Source organism: Corvus hawaiiensis, chromosome 3 (genome assembly GCF_020740725.1).
Source record: "Corvus hawaiiensis isolate bCorHaw1 chromosome 3, bCorHaw1.pri.cur, whole genome shotgun sequence".
Taxonomy (NCBI): Eukaryota; Metazoa; Chordata; class Aves; order Passeriformes; family Corvidae; genus Corvus; species Corvus hawaiiensis.
In genome coordinates this window covers 109,568,160-109,590,327 of record NC_063215.1, presented here as the reverse complement: position 1 = coordinate 109,590,327, position 22,168 = coordinate 109,568,160, and the positions used below count along the sequence as shown (strand labels likewise).

At 50.4% G+C, this 22,168-nt stretch overlaps 1 protein-coding gene across 10 annotated transcripts in view; it reads left to right on the top strand.

The window, feature by feature from the left end:
* Positions 1 to 22,168, top strand: part of SLC8A1 (solute carrier family 8 member A1) — a 138,023-nt gene that overhangs the window by 8,318 nt on the left and 107,537 nt on the right. For 8 of the 10 annotated variants that reach the window (XM_048296260.1, XM_048296258.1, XM_048296254.1 and 5 more), the window contains exons 1-2: positions 8,207 to 8,260; positions 17,965 to 19,800. In XM_048296260.1, coding sequence (XP_048152217.1) covers positions 17,972 to 19,800 — 1,829 coding nt within the window. In that variant the 5' untranslated portion in view covers positions 8,207 to 8,260; positions 17,965 to 17,971. Of the gene's footprint in view, positions 1 to 5,729; positions 5,835 to 6,938; positions 6,957 to 8,206; positions 8,261 to 17,964; positions 19,801 to 22,168 lie in introns of those variants that run through there. The other 2 variants (XM_048296251.1, XM_048296252.1) reach the window with 2 other exon arrangements.

The following is a 22,168-nucleotide window of genomic DNA, read 5'->3' as shown; positions in this document are numbered from 1 at the left end:
AACAATTAGCATTGTTCTATCACTGTCTGCTTGTGCAAAAATGGCTCTCTCGTGAGTATGCTGGCATGTGAATCACTCTCTCTCTTTTGTACACTTTTAAAATTAATATTGTTGCTGTTACCATTCATTTTCTTATCTCTCTGCTGTTTCCTGTAAATAGTTCTTATCTCAGCCTGTGATCTTTGCCTTTTGTGCCTCCATCTGGAGCGGGGAGTGGGAGCAGTGAGTGGCTTTAGTGGGAATAATAAACTGGGGAATACCATTACTAAACCACAAAACCCAAGTGGGATATACCATGGGCTTCAGAGCAACAATCAGCTCTCTTCTCTGCAGTCCTATGAGCTAAATGGCTCATCCACCCAGGAAATTGGCTGCCAGCCTGGAATGAAGGTCGGTCTGCTCCCAGGTTGTGTGAAATTGGATAGTATTGCCACCTAGACTTCGCTGTGCTCTCCCATCATGGCCTGATTTCCAGTGCTCTGACTCTTCTGCAATACCAAATTTTTGTCCAAAGCCTAAGTGTGTGTCTTCTTTCCTTTCAGCCTAATCACAACCTTGCTTTTTCCTTTGTGATGTGCTGGATGACACCTGATTGTTCATCTCTCAGATACATCTTTCTGGTGAAATGATGTTGAGAACTAGGTCACCTACACCTGATCTGAACTCAACAGAGGTTTGGTCATCCTTATCTAAAACCCTTTCAGTGATAAAATACATGCTTCTCCCTCTTTACAGACAACCCAGCTGCCTACACCATTGCTCTCATGGCTATAGAAAGTTTTTCTTTGTGCCAAACTTCAGTGTCCCTGCCTGGAGTTTAACCCCCTGAGTTCTTATCTTGTCAACAGGAGGAATGGAAAGCATCTACTCTTTCAGATGTGCAAGGATATATGTCTCCTCTTGACTTGTCAGTTTGCATTCCTGCAATGTTTCCTCTTGAATCATTTCTTCTAGACCTCCCACTTCTCTTATTTCTTCTGCAGCTTTTCCCTGCTTTCCTGATGCCACTGGTCATATAAATACAGCTGTTAAGTCTGGAATCTACCGATGGCAAATAAAATCCAGGTACTGTTAGCAGCCCTGGCACAATGACCAAAATACGACACTGGCATCTTGAGAAGCAGGGGGCAGAAACTTTCTGAGTGGCTGAGGTGCACATGGAAGGGAGCTGAAAGAAAAGGGAAAGCCTGTACTCCCATCAGCCCTGTAAGACACTGCTCTACCAAACACACAGCTGCCTACACACCAGCAAACTGGTTCTACAGCCTCCGAACCAAAAGAGATTCCAGAGAAGCTGGGCACAGCTTCCCATAAGAGCAGGAGATTTCCATAAGGGACTTGGGCATTTCTAACCATGAGGCAGGTGGCAGAGGGGCATCTTCAACCATCTTAAAGCATCATCAGAATCCAGAAAGACAGGATAAAAATATTCAGCTTTTAGACAGGCCATGTTTGAAATTCCAAGGGGGAAACAGACTAGCACGTGACAGCTTGGAAATTTGAAAGGAGAATCCAGTCTTACAAATGGTGCAGTTTCATTTCTCCAAAGTGTCCAGCAAAATCCCCAAACCCATAACCACTAAGCAATCAGGAAGTTACATCTGGTTTTCTTGTTTCTTTTTTCCTTTTTCTTCTTTTTTTGTGGGTAAATTCTCTTTACACGCAGGGCTCCAGTTCCTACGTTTAGGGCATGCAGCATTGGTTTCTGCCTCAGTACTGCTCGAGCCTGCAGCACAGAGAGGATAAGCATTTTTGGTTCATACATCTTCAGAAGAAAATAGAAGAAATAGAGCAAACCGTGCCAAACCAGCAAGATCTGTGTGTGCAGCAGTGTGAGTTCCTGGCCAGTGGACTAAGCTGTGAGGAAGGAAACTGGGATAAGAACCCTGCTGCTGTCTCAGCTCTCCCAGGGGGGAAAGTCAGCCAGGAGCAAGGACACAGGATTTCTGCAAGGTGCCTTGGGAAGACCAAGGAGCACAGGAATTCCAGCCACATGGGTCCTTGTGGCCTAAAATTGACTGATAACAGCAGACAACATGTTCCCCCGTCCCCAGGACTCAAGGACTCATCTCTGGCAGAGCTGTTCTGTGCTGGAGGGACACCTCACCAGGCAAGGCCACTTGGAGGTGAAACAAGGCAGAGCTGAGGCAGAGGCTGGTAAAGCCAAAGCAGCAAGGAGTCAGGGAACATTTCTGACCACCCTCAAGGACAGCAGATTAGACCCCACTGCAGCAAAGAAATTTGCCCTTTAGGAGAAGTCATTGCACAACCTCTCTCTCTTCTGCAAGGTGTTCCACCAGCTTTCTTGACGTGGAATACATAAATGAAATAGAAATAGGGTGCTTTGTGCAGCTGAGGCCAGTCACATCTCACTTTCAATAAAAAAAGGCTATTTTCCCTGGAATACCCAGCCTTGCTCAAGGCTGGCAAACATGATACAGAGGAGGCCAAATTACTTTCATAACCAGGGGCCACAGCCAGAGCCATGCACTACATCTGATTTGCCTTGTGCTTCCCACTGGTAACTATGGGAACCTTGCACATGGATCAAAGGAGGAATGGGGACAGAGCTGCTGAGGAAGCATCACAGTCCCCAGTTTGCAGGACACAGCTCCCAGACCATGCCACATGGTACTTGCACTTCTGTTTTTCTGGAAGTCCCAGCTCCTGAAGTCATGTGATTACTATTTCATCACTCTTACGGTTTTTCAACTTGCTTCTGGTTGCCAAGTAAATCGGAAAGCACCAAAGCCTAGGGTTCAAAAGCAGAAGACAAATCCAGAGAACATGTTATTTGCTACTTTTTAATTCCGTACTTGGAGGGGGGGATTCTTTTTTTTTAACCAAATTTTTTTCCAGGCTAGGACAGCCTTGGAATGGTGGTGAAGAGGGCTGGAGTGTCAGGTGGAGAGTGCTTGTGCCTATTCGGTGGCAGCGCTGCCCCAGGGCTGCCACACTGCTCTTCCATGGCCCCATGCAGGGAAGCAGCAGAGTCACTGGGCTATGGCTTTCACTGGGAAACACATCTCAGTTAACCTTGCATCTGCATTTTTAGTCCCTGTGTTCTGCAGCCTTGTAACAGCAAAACAAAGCTTCATTGGTGTCATGGTTTTGCCGGGAAAAGATGCTAAGGGACAGCCAGTTCAGCAGGGGTCACCTGGTCCTTCATTTTCCAGGGATTCAGTGACTCCAGCTAGGAGCTGGTTCTTGCCTGAGAAGTGGAAGTGAGATGCTGGTATTAGCATGCACTGCTGGTGAGACAACTGACAGCTGCCAGAAGGCTTTTTTGTTTCCACCCCTTTGAGAAGAGTAAGCAGACAGTTTGCACCTTGTACATCTCTCACAATAAGCCCAGCTGCTGAAGTCATTCTGTGCACATATTGAATTTTTCCTGTGTATGCCTGGTGACCAGAAAGCAGGGTTGTTTTTTTTTTTTTTTACAAAGAGAAAAGTACGACTGTGAAGCAGAATTTGAAGAGAAGAATGTGTGGTTTGTTTTTCAGCCTAGATGTTTGCAAAATATGTGCAACTCTCCCCATTTCCAAGCTTCCTAAATTCACATCCGGCCCCTCTAACTACTCCTTCTTTCAGTCCCCATGCAGCAGGTGGTTTCCAGTGCAAATATACTTTTGTGTCTGTAACACATAAGCAGCACTCTGCAAAATTTGGCTAGTCAATGCTTCTTCCAGGAAAGCTCTCTCCCAAGCTGTGAAACGCTATGCTCATGAATTAGTGCTCTGGATTTATTGTTTAAACATGCATAAAGCACAGCACAGAGCAAATATCCGGGGGGAAGCTCGAAAGTGGCACAGGCTGGGCTTCTCCAGTTACCTCTGCAGGCTCCCAGAGCAGAGGAGTGACAGCAAATCACATGCTACCGATTTTTCACAGGTGTGCCAAAACACTCCATCAAACCCTGCCTCCACCCTGGGGTGCAGTCTGTGCTCTCAGTTTTCCAGGGGAGAAGATACCTTTCTCATCCAAGCTCCCTGGCTGGCTGATGGACAATTGTCATGCAATCAGGCCTCCACAGGATCATCAGAACTCAGACTGTGCCAGGTACTTGGACACACTTAAGGAGGCACTGCCTAGAGAGCTCAGAAAGAAATATACTGATGTCCAGCACACAAAATTGCCCTTCCTACTCACTGCTGTGTCCCACTCCATCTGCCACTTTTCTAAATGCCTGATTTATCCCCCTAACAGCAAAGGCTGGTTTGAAGGTGTCAGTGAAAGGAAGTGCTCAAGTGGCTGGAAAGGATGTTTCTAAGCATCTTTTTTAGAAACACCACTCTCCAGGGATCTCCAGGTCTCTGCCAAGAACACGCACAGGAGAGCCAGAGAACGTTCAGGGAGCGCATGCTCAAGTCTGCTGCAGTGAGGAGCAAAGACAGATGGATGGCAAGCAGAGGTGACAACCCATCTGCTTCTGCAGGACCTCTCTGGCACCTCCCGAGGGACTCGAGGAAAACCATGACCAGAGATAACCAGCCAAAGCAGTCTCACTAGTTATCCTCCAGCATCATCTGAGACCAAAGCATTCCATCGAGGAGATGTTCCAAAGAGGGACAAGGGTGGTAGGACAGCTCCTTGGAGATGAACATGCTTTGGCTGAGCTGAGCATTGCCCTGGCCTCTTGTCTCTTACAGGGAATATAAGGCAGAAATTTTTCAAGCAAGAAGCGCCTGAGGCTCTGTGTCCCCCTCCTCTAAGCTGTGCAGCAGTTCAGACGTCTTTTTTCACAAGGCACTGAGCAGAGAATTGGCCTGCACCATTCTGTCCTGTGCTCAAGGCTCTGCAGTCCACTAACCCCACTCTTCACCAGGAGAAATTGCCTTTGTGCTCTGCACACACAGACAATACCCAGAAACCTCCTCCAGCAACTGCAGAGAGATGCAGGCTGCTGTCGGAGAGAGCTGTGGGTGGGCATGAATGAATGAAGGAATGAATGAGCCACTCGCTACTATTGGCATGAGAATCTCCATGATTTTGAGACGAGTAATTAGTGGTTGTAAGCATGGTTGCAGTGGTAGGTGTTCACTTGCACGGCTGCAAAGAGTGACAGGGAGGTAAAGGCAGCTGGAGCAAAGTGCTGCCTCGCCCAGCACAGTCCAGGCTGCAATCTGGAATGCCGAAGCACAGATGTGCCCACACCGTGACAAAACTTGCTGTGTCAGGACATGAGCAGTCTTGTTGCATTTCTGCCTAGAGCATCAGGCAGAGTGCAGGAGCATTTGCTCAGCTTGCCCAGCAGATTTCACAGCCCGTGCAGAGCTCCATTCTGTCACAGCCACCACTTCAGCTAGCTTGGCTGAGAAAAAGCAGTGTGAACCATGGCCACTGCAGTGGGGAGCAGTTCTGGAACACAGCATCTTCTCTCCAGCATCTGGGAGCAACTGTCTCTCCCACTCCCTGACTTCCACTTTTCCCTTCAGAGCCCTGCTCCACCTTTCTCTCGGAGGCTGTAAGAAATGAAGGTCTAAATGTGCCTGGAAAGGGGTGTGTGAGGGACTGGGGAGTGGAGCACATCTTCTCCAAGCCTCCCAGCCTCATATTCTTCCTAACCAGTCACTTTTCAAGCAGACAGGTGAAAGCTGCTCTCACGTTCAGGTGGGATAGTGCTGCTTCACCTTTGCTGCTTCCCAGTGCCATTAAGGCTGGGGGGATACAAAGGGTTCATGGACTAATGGGCATCACCACAAGCACTGACAAACTCTTGTTTTCTTCAGCTCCCTTGGAATGTCATGAAAATCCCACAGCTGAAGCAGCCTTTCTGAGGGTCTCAGCAGGAGGCACTGGGAGACAGGAACACGCACTGCAAGCTGCAGAGAGAGGTGAGTTGGGAGGAACCGTGTGGGTGCCTGGCTCCTCAGAGGGCAGCTCACCAGTGGGTGCCCATTAGCACAGTCCTGGTGATCCACAGGAGTTGGGTACTGTATTCACTGAAAGAGCTGGGAAGTAGGTCAGCAACATTACTGAGGGAATTAGGGACTTTTAGGGAGAACTCCATGACTAAAATTTGAGTTCCACTGCTTACTGATGCAGTGATGGGATTTCAGCGTGCAGGGTGAAAAGCACCAGCAGGGATTGTGTTTGCTGCAACCATGCCAAATTTTCCTGCTCACACTATCCTTTCGCCAATTTTTCCTGCTCACACTATCCTTTTCCCATGCCAGCTTGTGCAGCGCCTTGCATCCTGCAGCCACTGCCAAACCAAATGCCACTGATACACATCCACTGCTCTGCTCAGGGCCTGAGCTCAGCACAGCACTGTGCATGCTGTACACATTTAGCTGTGCTCATTTTATATCAATGGCCCTGCTGGGAGAATTGAGTACCATCAAAGTACTACACATGGCTAGATGCAAACTTATCCCTCCTCTAAAGAGCTTTAAATCAAAAGAGGTGAGGCAGAAAATCAGAGTTAGCTATTGGACACAAAATCATGGTTTTTTTCTAAACCAAATTCTTATATGGAAATGCCTTTCATTCCACATGTAGGCAATAAGCTCTTAAACTGAGACCAAAACTAAATAATATCCATAACTGCTGCAACACTAATTACAAGTAGCTGTTTTTTTGGTTGGTCAGCTCATCACAAAGTGCTTTACAAAGTGGTTTTGTGACATTATCCTTGTGACATTTTGTGACATTACCCCCCATGTTGAACAGAGAAATTTGGTTTTCCATCTCTGCTGGTGCAAAAATCTTTTAAAAAAAATTGAAAATTTTTTGAAAGCAAGTAAGAAAAGCACAGTGAAAAAAGGTAAAATTCCAGGTTGCTGTCTTGCCAGTGGTGACTAAAATTACAGGCGCAGCTGAGAAGATAAGAGGGAGAGGGTGTAAGAGGGTGCAGGAGCTAAAACAACGTCTCTGCTTCCCCACAGTTCTTGTTGCACCTGAGCATCTGGGCACAGAGGGTTCGTCAAGGTCGCTGGGTACTTGCACACCAGTGTGTGAGTTATTAGCTCTGGTCCTATTTTAAGTTCCTAAAGTCACAGAGCTTTGCCTGGAGGGTGGGACAATGGGTTCATCTGCTCCTTGCTGGAGTCAGTGAAGGGTGGAGGAGTCATTCAAGCATGGTGAAAGGGGAATTGCCCACAGGAAGGACATTTTGGTCAGCCTGAGGTGCAGCAAGTCCTTCTGTGCCGTGCTGCTGCCTTCCTGCAGGACCTCCCCGAGCACGATGACCCTCCTGTGGGGACAGCAGGCTCTGTGGGTTCAGGGCTGACCCCTTTGCCAGATGTGAGGGCACTTCCCAGGAGGGTCCTAGCTGACACATACGCTCCTTGCCTGTCACCCCATGTCCTCTACTGACCCCTGCCACAACTTTGAGGATATAAGAGGGGAGTGAACGTTAACCCAGGGCCCCTCGAGATTCTCCTGACCTCTTGCCTTCCCACAGCTGCCATGGGCAACACTGTGGGGCACGGGGACAGACACAGCAAGGCACTCCTTGTGCACACACACACACACACACACACGTTTCCCTTCTCTCCATCTTTCCCAGGGCTCTCTCCCTCCTGAAGGGAGTGCAAATGGGTTTAGGGTCGCCCTGGCAGGCTGCAGGTCGGCCGGGGGGATGCGGGCAGGAGCTGACCTGCCAGGGTGGGATGGGCTGGGCTGGGCTGGGCTGGGCTGGGCTGGGCTGGAGGCAGGCAGGAGGGTATGGATGGGGACTGTCCCGGCCAGGGCAAAGCACGACAGGGGACACGCAGGGTATGAATGGAAACTGTCCCGGGCAGGACGGGCAGGGCTGGGGGCAGGCAGGGCAGGGCTAGGGACTGCCCCAAGCAGGGAGGGCAGGGCTGCTGGGGGTGGGTCCGCGACCAGCCCTGCCTTTCAAAGTCCTTCGATCCGAGGAGGAGTTCGGGAAATTTTTCCAGCAGCGGGAGGAGGAGGAGGAGGGCTGAAGCTGCTCCCCAGGAGGAGGGACGGCGGGTCTCTCGCTGGCCGCGCACCGCGGCGGAGGGATGCGGAGGGAGGGGAGGCTGCCTGCGGGGCGGGCCGGCTGAGCGCATCCCCGGGGCGCCTGTGTGTGTGTGTGTGCGCGCGCGCTCCCTCCATCCATCCCTCCATCCCTCCCTTCCTTCCTCCCTCCCTTCTCCCTCCCTCCCTCCCTCCCTCCCTCTCTCTCTCTCTCTCCCTCCCGCCCGCCGCCGCGCCGCAGCCGCGCACCGGGGCTCCGCCGCCCGCCCCGCCGCGATGCCCCGCCGCTGCTGAGCCGGCCCCGGCGACGCCCGCTCCTGCCCCCCGCCAGGTAGGACTGCGACCGACCGGCCCCCGCCCCGACCCTGCCCAGCCTCACGCTGCTTCCTACACCGCGATCCGAGTGCCGGGCGAGACTGCGGGGGGGAGCGGCATGGGGGACCCGGAGCCGTGTGGGAGCCGATGGGGAGGCGGCGGTAGGATGCTCACACTCACACGCACCCGGGAATGCTTTCTACAACCCAGCCACGACACCTCTAGGCAGGCGAAGGGGCTCGCCGCCCTCCCCACCCGGCCAATCGCGACATGTCGCGACGGGAGGCGCGGCTGCGGCGGGGGTCGCTTGCCCCTTAGCCCGAGAGCCGGGCATTGCCGGGCAGGTGGGGTCGGGCAGGGCGCTGAGGCAAATCTCCTTCCCCGGGGGGCTCTCGGGCACATCCCCCCGTGCGCGGCGGGGTGCGGTGCCTCCGCCTGGCGGGGCTGTGCGTGCCTCCCGGCGGGGCTGCTTTTCCTGCCTTGAAACGCTTCCCGAGGTGAGTGGTCGGCGGCACCTGCAGCCACGCTGAAATTCCCGTCTTCGTCTGGAGCAGCGTGCGTTATTGAGGGCTGGCATTAAGCAGAGCTCATCACGTAGCCTTTGTCTAGGTGGAAGCATGGCTGGGGCTCTTCCGTCATCTTGAGTTTAATTCTTTATTCACAGCCTTGTTGCTTCCTTCCCCGCCGAGCCGTGCAAAACAACTCCACACTCTGCTCTGTCTCCAAGGCGAGAGCAAACTGCCAAAATGTTGCAGAAATGCAGCAAGCACTAGGGAGGACTGGAGTCTGAAAATGAAAGCTGTAGTAAAATCACAAGGTCACGGGCGTGTGGGTGCGAGTGTGTGCTTTCAGGGCTCCTTTTCGCTTGCGCTTTGCAGGAACCTGTTCGTTCCTCCAGTCCCAGATGTTGGAAATCCGTAAGTCAGGCAATGGAAATGAAGGCTGAGAGTGGCTGGGGTTCTCTGTGTGCTCCCCTGGCACCTGCCTAGGAATTCATGTGCTTTTTGTCACCATCACAGAGAATGGTGCGCTTTTATCTAGAAAAGGGAAGCTGGGACACTTGCATATTGATGTGATGGTGGCATCCAGGAAAAAAGAGTTGTGCTATATGGCTTTGGCTGGGGACATGGCTATCATCAATGAAAGGCATTTGTGATCCCTTGGGAGCATCTATTAGCTGTTTCTTTCTCCCCCTTTCCTTCTGATGGGTTCTTCAACAGCAGCTTTGCCCCTTGTGCAGCACAGACATTTAGTCCAAATAGGGACATAATGTAGCATTTCTAGGACTATCACCTGCCAGCCAAGCCATGAACAAACTCCTAGGAAAGCTGTCTGACTCCTCCTATGCTCCCACCAGCTCTGTTGGCATGAACAACTCCTAAGTCACTGCTGGGGAGCCACGTTGGTCAAAGCTTCCTTTCTACCAGGGTTTGCATCCAAGATACCTGAGCAGGTTGGACATACTCTCTATGTCCAGCATCCCTGAGTGCCAACACGGAGCAGCACAGTTCTAACCTGATGAAACTTTGCTTGCTTCTCCCTCCCCCACTTCCATTACGGTTTTTGTAATCTGTTGGCTGTGAATGGCTCCTGAGACTTAAATATTCACTGTCCTGCAGCTGCCCAGGCTGCACCTCATCTTCGGTCCTGGCACTGCTGTACATGACATGGCACAAACTCTGGTTTACATCCTTGTTCTTGCGAGTCTCTACAGCACCTTAAATGATGTTGTACAGGCACAGCCACTTCTCTGCCTTTTGTAGTGTCCTGGTATGCTCAGGGCTTTCAGGGTTGCAGTTTTCTGGCGTTGCATCTAGGACAGAATTTGGATTTCTGCTGTGGCTTTGAGGGGATACAGTCCTGATGGCTCACTGGGGAAAAGCCCCTGTTCTCCAGCTCCCTAACAGAACTTAGATCCTGTCATAAAGCCCAGTGCCCTGCAAGATCCAAGCATCACTGGACGACCAACCAACAGGTTGGTCATAGACAACACAAGTGATAGTGGCTCTCCTTGAGACTGGCACAGGGAACAACCTGGGGCTCTGTCCAAGCTCACAGTGCTGGGATCTGCATGTGCTCCCAGCTCCTGGACATCGATGCACACAGCTGAGCAAATCCTGGCTGCACCTGGGGCTGCTGCAGGCTGCTGTGCTCTTGATACTCTGGTGTCCACTATGGGCTGAGCTCCCTGACTGGGCTTTCCCTTGCCAAGGGTGTGAGTGGTATCTCTCCAGCTGTTTTCAGGAACCTTGGAGGAACTTGGTTTTTGCTGTTATCTCTATCCCTCTGGTGATTTTAACTGAAATTGGAAAGAGGGGGGAGCGATGTGAACAGACAGACAGACATGGAAACTGTGATTTCATGTGCCTGGCTTCCTAAGGAAACCTGGCTACAAATAGAAATGAGATTTGGTGCTGCAGAGAGCTCCTGAGGAGACAGAGAAGGCGGGGGAGTCTGAGGAGAAGGAAGGGGTGGTTAACCTCGTGTTTGAGATAGGTAAAGAAGGCCTGGCACACACCTGGGATTAGAATCCCTTGCCTGAGGTCTGGGGGTCTAAAAGCTGGCCATCTGCTCGGCAGTAGCATCCAGCTCCCTCTAGAGTCAGCCGTGCCAGAGCTGTGTCTCTGGAAGTGGCTCTGCTGGGAGATGCTACCACCCTTCCCCAGCCAGGAGCAGTCACACAGCTGATGGATGGAGCATGCCAGGGTGAACCCCCAACCCAGCCCAACCTGCCCAGCTCCTGTCTAGTACCGTGCCTAAATTGCCCAGGTCAACAACCTGCATTTGCATCAGTCTTTCCCCACATCCATCCCCGTGGATGTCTCCACCTCTTCATCCCTGGATGGGCACAGGGAGCTGGGGATGGGGATTTATCTCTTCTCCCTTGAAGCTTTCTGTTCCTGCAGGGCCCAGGGGAGCATCCTGCTGCACAGAAGACCCACACGCAGCTACAAACCCAGTGCAAAAATAGTCCCAGAGGGAAGAGCGGACACAGGCACAGAGGAAAGCAACAGGCCTGTTAATTCCTCCCTTCTGGCCCCTTTGGAGCACCTCTGGGCAGATACTTCCTCCCCAGGCTGCCCAAGAGCCTCAGGCTTATTAGGGGTGTTTTATTCTCCCAGCACCCACAGGAGATGCTCTTCCCATTTTACACAGAGTCGCGGAGCACAGGGAGATGCAGGGCTGCCCTGACATCGGACAGGGAGTCTGCCAGCCAGGCAGCCTCAGGGCCAGCTCGTGGAGAACGGGCAGACTGTGCTTAAATCAGCAAGGGAGATGCACAGGCAGAGAGGAAGGCATCAGCAACCCAAGAGGAATCACAGGAAAGAGCCTGATGCTGCTTGATAGAGACCAAAGGCAGGTGGTAAGGATAAAGAAATGGTCTGAAGACAGCAGCAAGTAGGAAGAGAGTCGTTTAAAAAGCAGACAAACAAACAAACAAAAAAAACCCCAGTCCCAGAGAAATGTGGCATTTCCCCCTTCTTGTTTCCTGGCATATTCCTTGCTGAGATCTTGAGTCGTGGGAGAAAGGGACAACTTGACACTTGGTCTCTATGCATAAAAAGCAAGACTGTAATCTCCATGACAAACTGTTCCAAGCTCATTCTCTGCAAGCTGCCCCCAAATTCATCCAATGTGGTTGAAATTTTATATCAGGGATGTTTTATTTTCTCTATTTATCTGTTTATTTTGGAAAGTTGCTGGGGAATTTGTGGGAGGAGATTGGATGTTTCATTGAAGAGATAGGATACTTGGAAAAATCAGTTGCAGACTGATAATTATTCTTACTTTTTAATGTCCTTTACAGAAACCAGGGTGGCCTGAAGTGTGTTTTACTTGATCGGCCTCATGGAGGGCTTGTGCCTCTGACTATATTTGGGAAGGTTTTGATGTTTTTTTGTACTGATGCAATCAGGATGCTGATGGCCTGGAAATCATTTTCCTGATGTGGAGATCTAGAGGGTCATGGGTAGGGGATGCCAGCAGGCTGTGCCTGTTTTGGAGTGGCAGAGCTGGGTGAAAGGGAGCAGGAGCCAGGCAGAGCCGGAGCAGGGAAGTGAGCCAAGGGTTTTCCAAGCAGTGTTTAAAGTGCTGTCACGCTATGCAGCCCTGAGCAGCAATACAGTCTTTGGACTTAGCAGCTCTCCTCCACGGTTTGGATGTACAGCCAGTGTGTTGGAAGGGTCCTTTTCCTGCTCTGATAGGTAAATCTCACAGCTGCCAGGAGCCCGGTTTTACCAAAGCTGTGCCGCGGGGTCAGCATTAAGATCGGAAGTGAAGCCAACAGAGCCTGTGGCTGTCCAGACAGATCTCCAAGCACCCTGTACCTCCTTGCAGGGCTGTTGGCATCCGTTTTGTGTCCCTTGGCTGCAAGAATCTTGCTGGACCTGTAATGGTCAGAGACCAGACAGTTTGGGGTTTTTTTCCTACAGCCCTGTCTTTTCTCAGTACAGGCTTTGCCCAAGCTGCCTGCTGTAAAGTAGGCTGCTGGTTTCAGTGAGGCACAGGTGTACAGGCTTGGGCACAGCCAGGCAGGGTCAGCAGCAGAGGAGAAGTTTACTATTCCTTCAAAGATTGGGCCATGGCTGTAAATCCCGTGCGTGGAGGCAAGGTATGCAGTGCTTTCTCCCGGGAAGGCTGCTCACTGCTTGCAGTAAATTCTTCTTCTCCTGCAAGAGAAGCTGGGGAAGGGCTACTGTAACGTGGGGACTTCAGGTTTGACCTGGGGTAGGAGAGAGTGTGCCTTTTTGGGGCTTGCTGTCTTTTTCCCAGGGACACTGGCAGGGGAGGGAGCAGCTGAGTTGCTTTGAGCTTGTGTTTCTCCGGCTTGCAGGCTGGCTGTGCCTTGCAGTGACCACTGGCTGCTTCTTTGCCAGTTTTTGGCCCCTCTGTCTTTCTCCAGCCTGTGACACCAGCAAAGGGTGGCTTGAGCAGTCTTCCCTGTCTCTTCCTAGTGCACTCTCACTAGGAAAAGGTCCTCTCTTGTCTAGCTCTGGCTGTAGGATGGGAAAAGACTCTTGGGGAATCCCCGTGGTGTTGCAACACACCCCTGGTTGTGTTCCCACATCGTGTTGAAAAGCAGCCGCTCTCGTGTGAAGAGCAAACTTTCTACTGGTCCCCAGCAAGCGACCAGGCACCCTGTGGGGAGAGGGTGCTGCTCCAAGCTGCTGCACGGTGGTGACACAGCTGTGGGGACACCTTGTCCCATCCCAGCTGGCAGTGAATTCGCAGTGATGATGTTCATTATGAAGCCGGTGTCGCAGTGGGGTGGGCACCGTTGGGTAGCACCGGTGGTGGCTGTGATGGTGTGAACACTGCTGTGTTACAGCTGCTCTGTACAGGTTTTCTGTGGGATGCTGGGAAAAAAAATTCCACATGGGAAGCCTCTCAGTCTTTTCTTTGTGTGGCCACTCATTCCTCGTGAGCCCAGGCCATTTCCTTCCTTGCCCAGTCCTTCTGTAATTAAAGTGTCTGGACCAGCAGAGTTTTTTCAGTGCTCTTAAAAATAATGGTGCTTCTAGTGTGGTGCAAATGGTCATAGACCTGTGTGTGATACAAAGCTTCAGGAAAATAACAGAGGGAGGGTCTTACAGTGGATATTTCTAGGCTGAAGTGCCTTGATGGAGACAGGACTTTTGGGAAGCTGCTGCAAAGAAAAAGCTGTGCTTTGTTTAAATGCAGAGCAGCTTTCAGACTCGCTTTGCATGCAACAACCAGTCAGCCTGAAGGATCGATGCTGCCAGGGAAAGATCAGAGCAGAGTCTGAAAGGCTGTTTCCTCCCCATCTGGCAGCTCCTGAGCTGGGGGGCAGGAGCATGAGCTGGCAGCAGGAGCTCTCTCCTACCAATTCGTAAAACATAGAGCTCCCATGTCCAGCAGGGAGGCAAATACCTCTGCAGCCCTCCCAACCCTGCTGTGGGCAACAACTGCCCTCCTGGTGTTTCACAACACCAAGGGGTGGAATAAAGGCTGGACTGACAGCCCTTGGCTGAGAACTCCATCTAAACTGAGGCTGTTGTGCAGCCTCTCACAGGGTTTCCTCCCTGACTCTGCAAAAACACCTGCTGGCACCCCTGTGGAGCTTGTCTGAAAAGGGAAAGGGGCTCAGTGCCACTTCAGGAGAACCCAGGCTGGGCTCTGTCTCTCCTGGTTCGTTTTAGCTCTCCCTTAGAGCTCTCCAGCAGCACCAGGACAGTTCCCCTCCTGCAGTGGTAGAAAGGTCTCAGGGTGCTGTCCCTGGGCATCAAGGTGGTGTTTATGGGCAGGGCTGTGCTGGCCCGAGACAGCACTTTGGGGTTTTTCACCACACATGTATGGCCAGCACCGAGCCTGAGAGCAGCCTGTGCCCCTCTCCAGTGCTGCCATGATCCCTCTGGCCCCAGAGGCACTGGGGCAGTGCCACCAAGGCCACGAGCACCGTGGCAGGCAGGGTTTGCTGGAGCTGCCGGCCTGGCACTGTGCATCAGCTGCTGCACACGCTTTTATTGCTGATGGCCAGGATGGGAAATGCAATTGAGACACCTTAATGAAAAGCTAACAAAGTTCAGTTTGGAGGGAGGACTGCTCCTCAGGTAGCCTTGCTTTTCTGGGAATATTCCTATGCTATGCCACAGTGTGCTGACCATGAGCTGAGACTGTAGGCAAATGCAGAGTAAGAGGGTCTCTGGGGACCAAGCTGTTTATTTTGGATTGTACAAATAAAGAAATGCTGATGATTTAATAGCAGGTGCTTCTCAGAGATATTTTGAGTGTCGGGCTCTGGCTGCATGTATGTAACTAGCATGTTGTGGCCAAGCATTTTCTAGCTCTTCGTAATTCCTGAGCCCACTGTGACTTGGTTTAAGTAGGAAAGCTGGTCATGGTGTGTGAATCTTGCTTGATGACTACACCACAAAATGCTGGAGAAGGTACAACAAGAGTTGGGGGATGCTGCTGCTGCTCAGAGGAGGCACATTGACGTGGCTGGTGGGTGTCCCTTCCAAAGCTCCAGCCATTTCTTATACCTCTCCAGAAAAGCTCCACATTTCTTACCTCCTGACATCTGAGGGAAAAATACTGTTTGTACATGGAGTGCTGGTTGGGAATGCCAGAAATATGGATTGCTCAGATGCAAGCCTCTAGGCCTTTTTTCTCCCTGTAGTATGGGACTCGATTTCAAACAAACAAACAAACAAACAAACAAATAAACCCAACCAAAACCCAGTTTATATTAGAATGTTTGAAAGGGGAAAAACCTGGTAAATAAAGTTCAAATTACTTATTAATTTGATTTCATGGGTGTCTTTTTTTCTGAATGAGACTTCCAGTACCCAAATCCTTTTAAGGTTGGAGAGTTGGTCCAAAGTGTGATGGGACTCTCCTATTCTTCATGACCTAAATCAGTGACCCAAAGCATAATTTTTTTTCTAGAACCATCTGTTTTCTCTTCTTGCCAAGGGGATTTCACAATGCCTGATTGCTCTGAATAATTTTACATGTGCAGGGATATGACTTGCCACAGGGAGAAGAATTAACTGAACAAGGACAGGTGGATGTTCTTGAGTTTTCTGAAGAAACTACTACCCTTCAGAAGGAGAGGGTGAAGAACCATGCATCTGAGTAATATTTTATGCCCACAATGAATTTTTTTAAGCCTACATATTTAAAAAGGAAACAAAACTACACTTAGGAACTATCTTGGATAAACAGAGTAGGTACCAAGTCAGCCTGTGTTTTGACAGCCCCTTTATCAAATGTGTCCATGACTTGGTTTGGAGCAGTGTGAAACACAGGAGTACAGATGTTGGGGTGACTAATTCATGCTTCAGCTAAATTTCAGTGACCGTGAATGCACATCTGTTTCAGCTTAGCCAGCCACTGAACGGCCTGCAACAAGGTGCTCCTCTTTACAAACATCATGCTTGCATTTTTTTCACTTTGGGCTTGTAAGTGGTACAGATCACATTTGGGGAAGCAGAAGGTACCCAGGGGCTATGATCAGGGGGGCAGTGAGTCTGGTAGTAAGACCTTTTTTGTAGCATTAGCAGGAATCCCAAGGCAAACAACTTTATTTTAAATCTGTCTTCCTAGAAGACACTTGCTTTTTCTTATTCAGTTTATCTGTTCTTATCACCCAGCTCTCTGATTTGCTCACTTCCTCCACTATGTATCTTTTTCTTTTCTTAATTACAATACCAGGGAGTGGAGGGGGTTGGAGGCAGACCAACAGTTCCTGGTGAGAAAATGCCATTTATATAAAGCTGTCTTGATAAATTCTCAGTATTATTCTTCCAGACCAATAATCCTACTGCAACATCCATAAATAAAAGCAAACGGAGGAGGGGGCTTTGATCCACCGATACAACCTCTCTTTGTGGAGTAGATCCCATAACGTGGGTGAGGGATGGTACCCATTGCTTCCTCCAGCCAGTTGTTCCCTTGCACACAGCCCTGTCCCTGCATGATATGCCCCTGCCCTAACAAGGAGTTAAAGCCTGTCATGGCTGAGCTTCAGTTGGTTTTTTTCTTTCAGGGGTGTGGGGCTTTTATGAGCAAAATCAGCTCAGCTTTTTGTATTTCCCAGTGAAGTCGAGGTATTGACGTGCTCATTTTCCTCTCTTCATAGAAACATTTTTAAGTACCATCTGATTAAATTAACTTGGATTGGAGAAGCGTGGTACAGCAAAGGCTCTCCTTGAGAAAAAAATACAGCTTTAATAACTAGGGATCTGGCTTTTATTGGCTAGCAAATTTGAGAATGTAACACTGAGCATGCTCAGGGGTTTTTTTTCACTGAGCATCTCTTTGTACTTAAAGGCATCTGTTCTGTCTGTTTATGCACTGTTAACTAACTGCAAACCTCTTTAACAACTCCTCCGCATTGCTGGAAAATCCTGAGGCAGGACAAGGGCAAGTTCGGCTGTCACGCCTGATGACTGATGTTGTAAATGGAGTGAGAAAGGCCCTGGAAGGGGAAGCCGTCAAAGCTGACCTAGTGGGAAAAGAGCACAGGGACATGCTTCCTCTACAAGCATGCCAAGAGAGCCAGGCTTCGATGCATATGGGGCTCCTTCCAGTTTTGGGAAGGTGCAAAGTGATGCACTGTGGAAGGAATGGCTCCAAAATCATTAATTACAGGCTGCCCTTCTGGTGCACCTTATGACCAAGTTACTGTTAAGAGTAAGGTTTTGCCAGGGCTCACTTTGTGCGGATTTCTGATGTGGATTAGATGCTTGGGAGGACTGTGAGCAAGGAAAGGCTGTGAAACACGTAGCCTACAGTGATTTAAAATGGCAAGTATAAAAATATTTTTTAAACTTCATGAGGGGATAGCAGATTTCCCTGTCCTCTCCTGCTCTTACCCTGAATTCCAGTGAGTGAGTGCACTGTAATTTTGAAATGGGAAACACTTCTGCCAGCTGTGAAGCAGAATGATGGGCTTTAATTAGATTAGAGGAACAAGAAAATGCAATTGAACAAATAGGTTTTCAACAAAGAGAAAGAAACATCATGGTAGCTAAAGGGGGCAGGTGCTAGCTTACCGGTACCATCTGAATCCATCCTGATTCAGATGACTGAACTAGAGGATTTCTACATGGAAAACATCACCAATCATAACAAAATGGGCTCATCAGCTGGATCTTCTTGAGTAACAGGATTACTCGATCATATCTTTGGAGAGGAACATCTGTTCTCTCTGGTTTGCCTCACTTAATGCATCTTTGCTTTTTGCCTCTTCAGGTTGAGGATGTTTGGGACCTGCCTGGTGGAAGTGGCCATGTCACGGGTAACTCATGCACGCACCTTCCCAGTGAGCTTCCCTCTGCTGAGCCTTGTCCTGGTGCTGCTCTTCCATGCAGGGGGCACACACGCGGAAAGCCCCAGTGAACTGCCCGCAAACGACACCGAGGAGTGCGCTGGCTCCTACATCTGCAAAAAGGGTGTGATTTTACCAATATGGGAACCCCAGGACCCCTCGTTTGGGGACAAAATCGCCCGGGCAACGGTGTATTTTGTAGCAATGGTGTACATGTTCCTGGGAGTATCCATCATAGCTGACCGCTTCATGTCCTCCATCGAAGTCATTACGTCCCAAGAGCGGGAAATAACCATCAAGAAGCCCAATGGCGAGACCAGCAAAACCACTGTGAGGATCTGGAACGAGACTGTTTCCAACCTCACGCTGATGGCCTTGGGCTCGTCTGCTCCGGAGATCCTCCTGTCTGTTATTGAGGTGTGCGGCCATGGCTTCACGGCGGGGGACTTGGGGCCAAGCACGATCGTGGGGAGTGCTGCCTTTAACATGTTTGTCATCATTGCAATCTGTGTGTACGTGGTGCCAGATGGAGAGATAAGGAAGATCAAGCACTTGCGAGTGTTTTTTGTCACAGCAGCCTGGAGCATCTTTGCCTACACTTGGCTTTACATTATTTTATCTGTGTCTTCTCCTGGGATTGTGGAGGTTTGGGAAGGTTTGCTCACCTTCTTCTTCTTCCCCATCTGTGTGGTGTTTGCCTGGATAGCTGACAGGAGGCTGTTATTTTACAAGTACGTCTACAAGAAATACCGAGCTGGCAAGCAGAGAGGGATGATCATCGAGCATGAGGGTGACCGGCCCTCTTCCAAGGCTGACATCGAGATGGATGGAAAGGTTGCTAATTCTCATGTGGAGAACTTTTTGGATGGGACACTAGTGTTGGAGGTGGACGAGAAAGACCAGGATGACGAGGAAGCCAGGAGGGAAATGGCTCGGATCCTGAAGGAGCTGAAACAAAAGCACCCAGACAAGGAAGTTGAACAGCTCATAGAGTTGGCCAACTACCAGGTCCTGAGCCAGCAGCAGAAGAGCAGGGCTTTTTACCGCATCCAGGCCACTCGGCTCATGACCGGCGCGGGCAACATCCTGAAGAGACATGCTGCAGACCAGGCCCGCAAAGCCGTCAGCATGCACGAGGTCAACAGCGAGGTGACCGAAAATGATCCCGTCAGCAAACTCTACTTTGAGCAGGGCACCTACCAGTGCTTGGAGAACTGTGGCACCGTGGCCCTGACCATCGTCCGCCGGGGAGGAGACCTGACCAACACAGTGTATGTCGACTTCCGGACAGAGGACGGGACGGCCAATGCTGGCTCTGACTACGAGTTCACTGAAGGGACAGTGGTCTTCAAGCCTGGAGAGACCCAGAAGGAAATCCGTGTTGGCATAATCGATGATGACATATTTGAGGAGGATGAGAACTTCCTGGTCCATCTCAGCAACGTCCGAGTGAGCACCGAGGCCTCAGACGAGGGTGTTCTTGAGGCCAGTCGTGTCTCAACACTCGCCTGCTTGGGATCACCATCTACTGCCACCGTCACCATTTTTGACGATGACCATGCCGGCATCTTCACCTTCGAGGAGCCAGTAACACACATCAGTGAAAGTGTAGGAACCATGGAAGTGAAAGTGTTGCGAACCTCTGGAGCGCGAGGAAATGTTATTGTGCCCTACAAAACCATTGAAGGCACGGCCAAAGGTGGAGGAGAGGACTTTGAAGACACCTGCGGGGAGCTGGAGTTCCAGAATGATGAGATAGTGTAAGTCAAGGTTTTATTTGTTTCTTACAGTCTCTGTTTCTCCTGAGACGAAATGCAGTTAGCTCCCAGAGCTGCACTGGAGGTGTTTGGGTGCCAGTGTATTGCAATAAGCCATGAATGGCCTTAGGTGCTTTGGGGAGCCTGAAACGCTGCGTCCCTGCCTTGCCAGCAGACTGGTGAGCGATGTCTGGTCAGGGGCACTCCAGCCTTCCAGCAGCAGGGAGGTGGAACTGATCTAGGAGCTGTACTCATGCACTGAGCAGGTCTCTACAGCCTCAGCTCTGCAGTGGAGCAGAGAACAAAACCCAAGTGGCTGTGACCACACAGGCATGAGGGGGTGTCCTGCAAAGGCCTTAACTGAATGTGTGAATTGTGGTACCTGCTTCCTCTTTCCTGTTGGGGCTCAGATCAGCCGGTACTGGGTCACTTGTGATGCTCTGCTCAGGGCTTTGGTGAAAGTTGCTTCACCTCCTCCTGTTCTAAAGGTTACATGCCTGAGTCACTGCCCAATACACGTCTTGAAAAAGTGTTGTCGTGCAGGGAAGCCTCATGGTTAGGATGCAACTGCAGCCACATTCATTCGCTGCTTGCAAGTAAAAAATGAGGCTGAAAGCTGTTGGAGGCTCCTGAGTGTTGCTCTTTGGATGGTGGAGAAGTTATTAGTGCTGTAGCCTTATTACATTATGTGGAGAACATAAATTTGCTCAGTAAATCATGGTAGAAGACATCTATCCTTGGGTATGTCATGAAGACATTTCCTTGCCCAGCTGGTGCTCTGGGAGGAGTAAGGGTTGGGAGCTGTGTTGTTCCAGCCTGAGGCTCTTCCTACAGTGAATTCTGTGTTTGCAGCCAACAGGCACTAAGTTCTGTAGCACAAAAACGCTGCAGAGAACTGAAAGAAGTAACTGATAAAGGGCACTGCTGTGTCAAGGGAGAGCTAAGTTTCGGCTTGGGTGTTATATATTGTACTACTGGTCTCCTAGGAGCTGAGACAAATCATGGCGAGTGCCCAGAGTGGCCCTTGTGTTCTGTCTGTCACCTGGATCTGCTGCGTGTGCACAGGGCGAATGAAACTTCTTCATAAAACTTCTTGAAGTAGATGGGGTGGGGAAGGTGATTTTGTAGCTCTCAGGCAGGATTTATACCAGTTGGGATTTTGACTTCCCAGGAAAAACTGAGCAAAAACTTCACAGCTCTAGCAATCTGGAGGCCACAACATGCATGTTGCTCACACAACGCTCAAGAGCACATGGTTCCTGACTCCTGAATGATAGATGTTATAGAGAGGAATGCAGTTATTTGAATTTTTTTTTTATCATTTTGGGAGAAGCAGGGAGTTTCCTGCAGAGATGCAATGAACTAGGCTATAAGGATATCTCCCAAAGGCTCTTTGCTTTTTATCCAGGTCACTCAGCACTAGCAAAACTGGGCTAGTGGCAGTTAGACTTTGACGTTTGTTCCCAGCTCCCATGGGATGTGACATGTTTACATGGCAGGCCAAACACAGGGCCACAGGCTCTGGAGCGGCGTTCAGAAGGGCTTGGATTACCCCTTGTCTTGGATCCATCACTGGCCAGGATCTCTGTGCTGTCCTTCATCCAAGACCGGTGTCTGTGCTGCCTCTTGGTGCTCAGGCTGTGAGGAGGCGAGGTGTTGTCGCTGGCACTGCTGTGCCTGCTGCCTCTGGTGGTGGCCTTCCTTCCTCTGAGCTGTTCACGGCTGACTTTTGCCAACAGCCCAGTAACCAAGGGGTGTGCTGGAAGCAGGCTGGCCACATCCTGTGGGATCTGTGCTGCTGTGCCCTCACCAGGGCTGCAAGCCTCCTCCTTCCTCTTCTTACCGGCTGCCAGAATGTACACAGCAAGCAAGAAACAGGGGAAAGCAGCTTCCTTAGAAACCTGAGCGTGCTTTTTCTGTGCAGATGCCATTGTATCTCTATTGTCTTTAAACTGTCTCTCCCAGGAATCGCAGTGAGTGATGGTACCTCAGAAGTGTCCGCAGCCTGGCACAGATGAGGGTCTGGGGCATGGGTGTAAGGAGGTGGTGACTGCAGGGACAGATGTTGACCAAGGGGCTTTCTCATGTCAGCTGGGAGAGGACATGCACAGAATGAAACTGATGTACTATTCCAATCTATTCATGTGCCTGAAAGGCAGTAGGCATTAATCTAAAACTTAGCTGCTACAGACCATGTTCAGCATGGTACAATCTGACTGGCAGAAGATTTCCTGCAGGTCCGTGTTTTGCCTGGGCACAAGTTTGGAACAACGCTGCAGCGCAGAGGCAGAGTGATCCCAATGCTGAGCTGCTGCTGACAGGCATCCCCCCTTGGAAGAATTTGCTCCAGTAAAGAAGATATACTAGCACA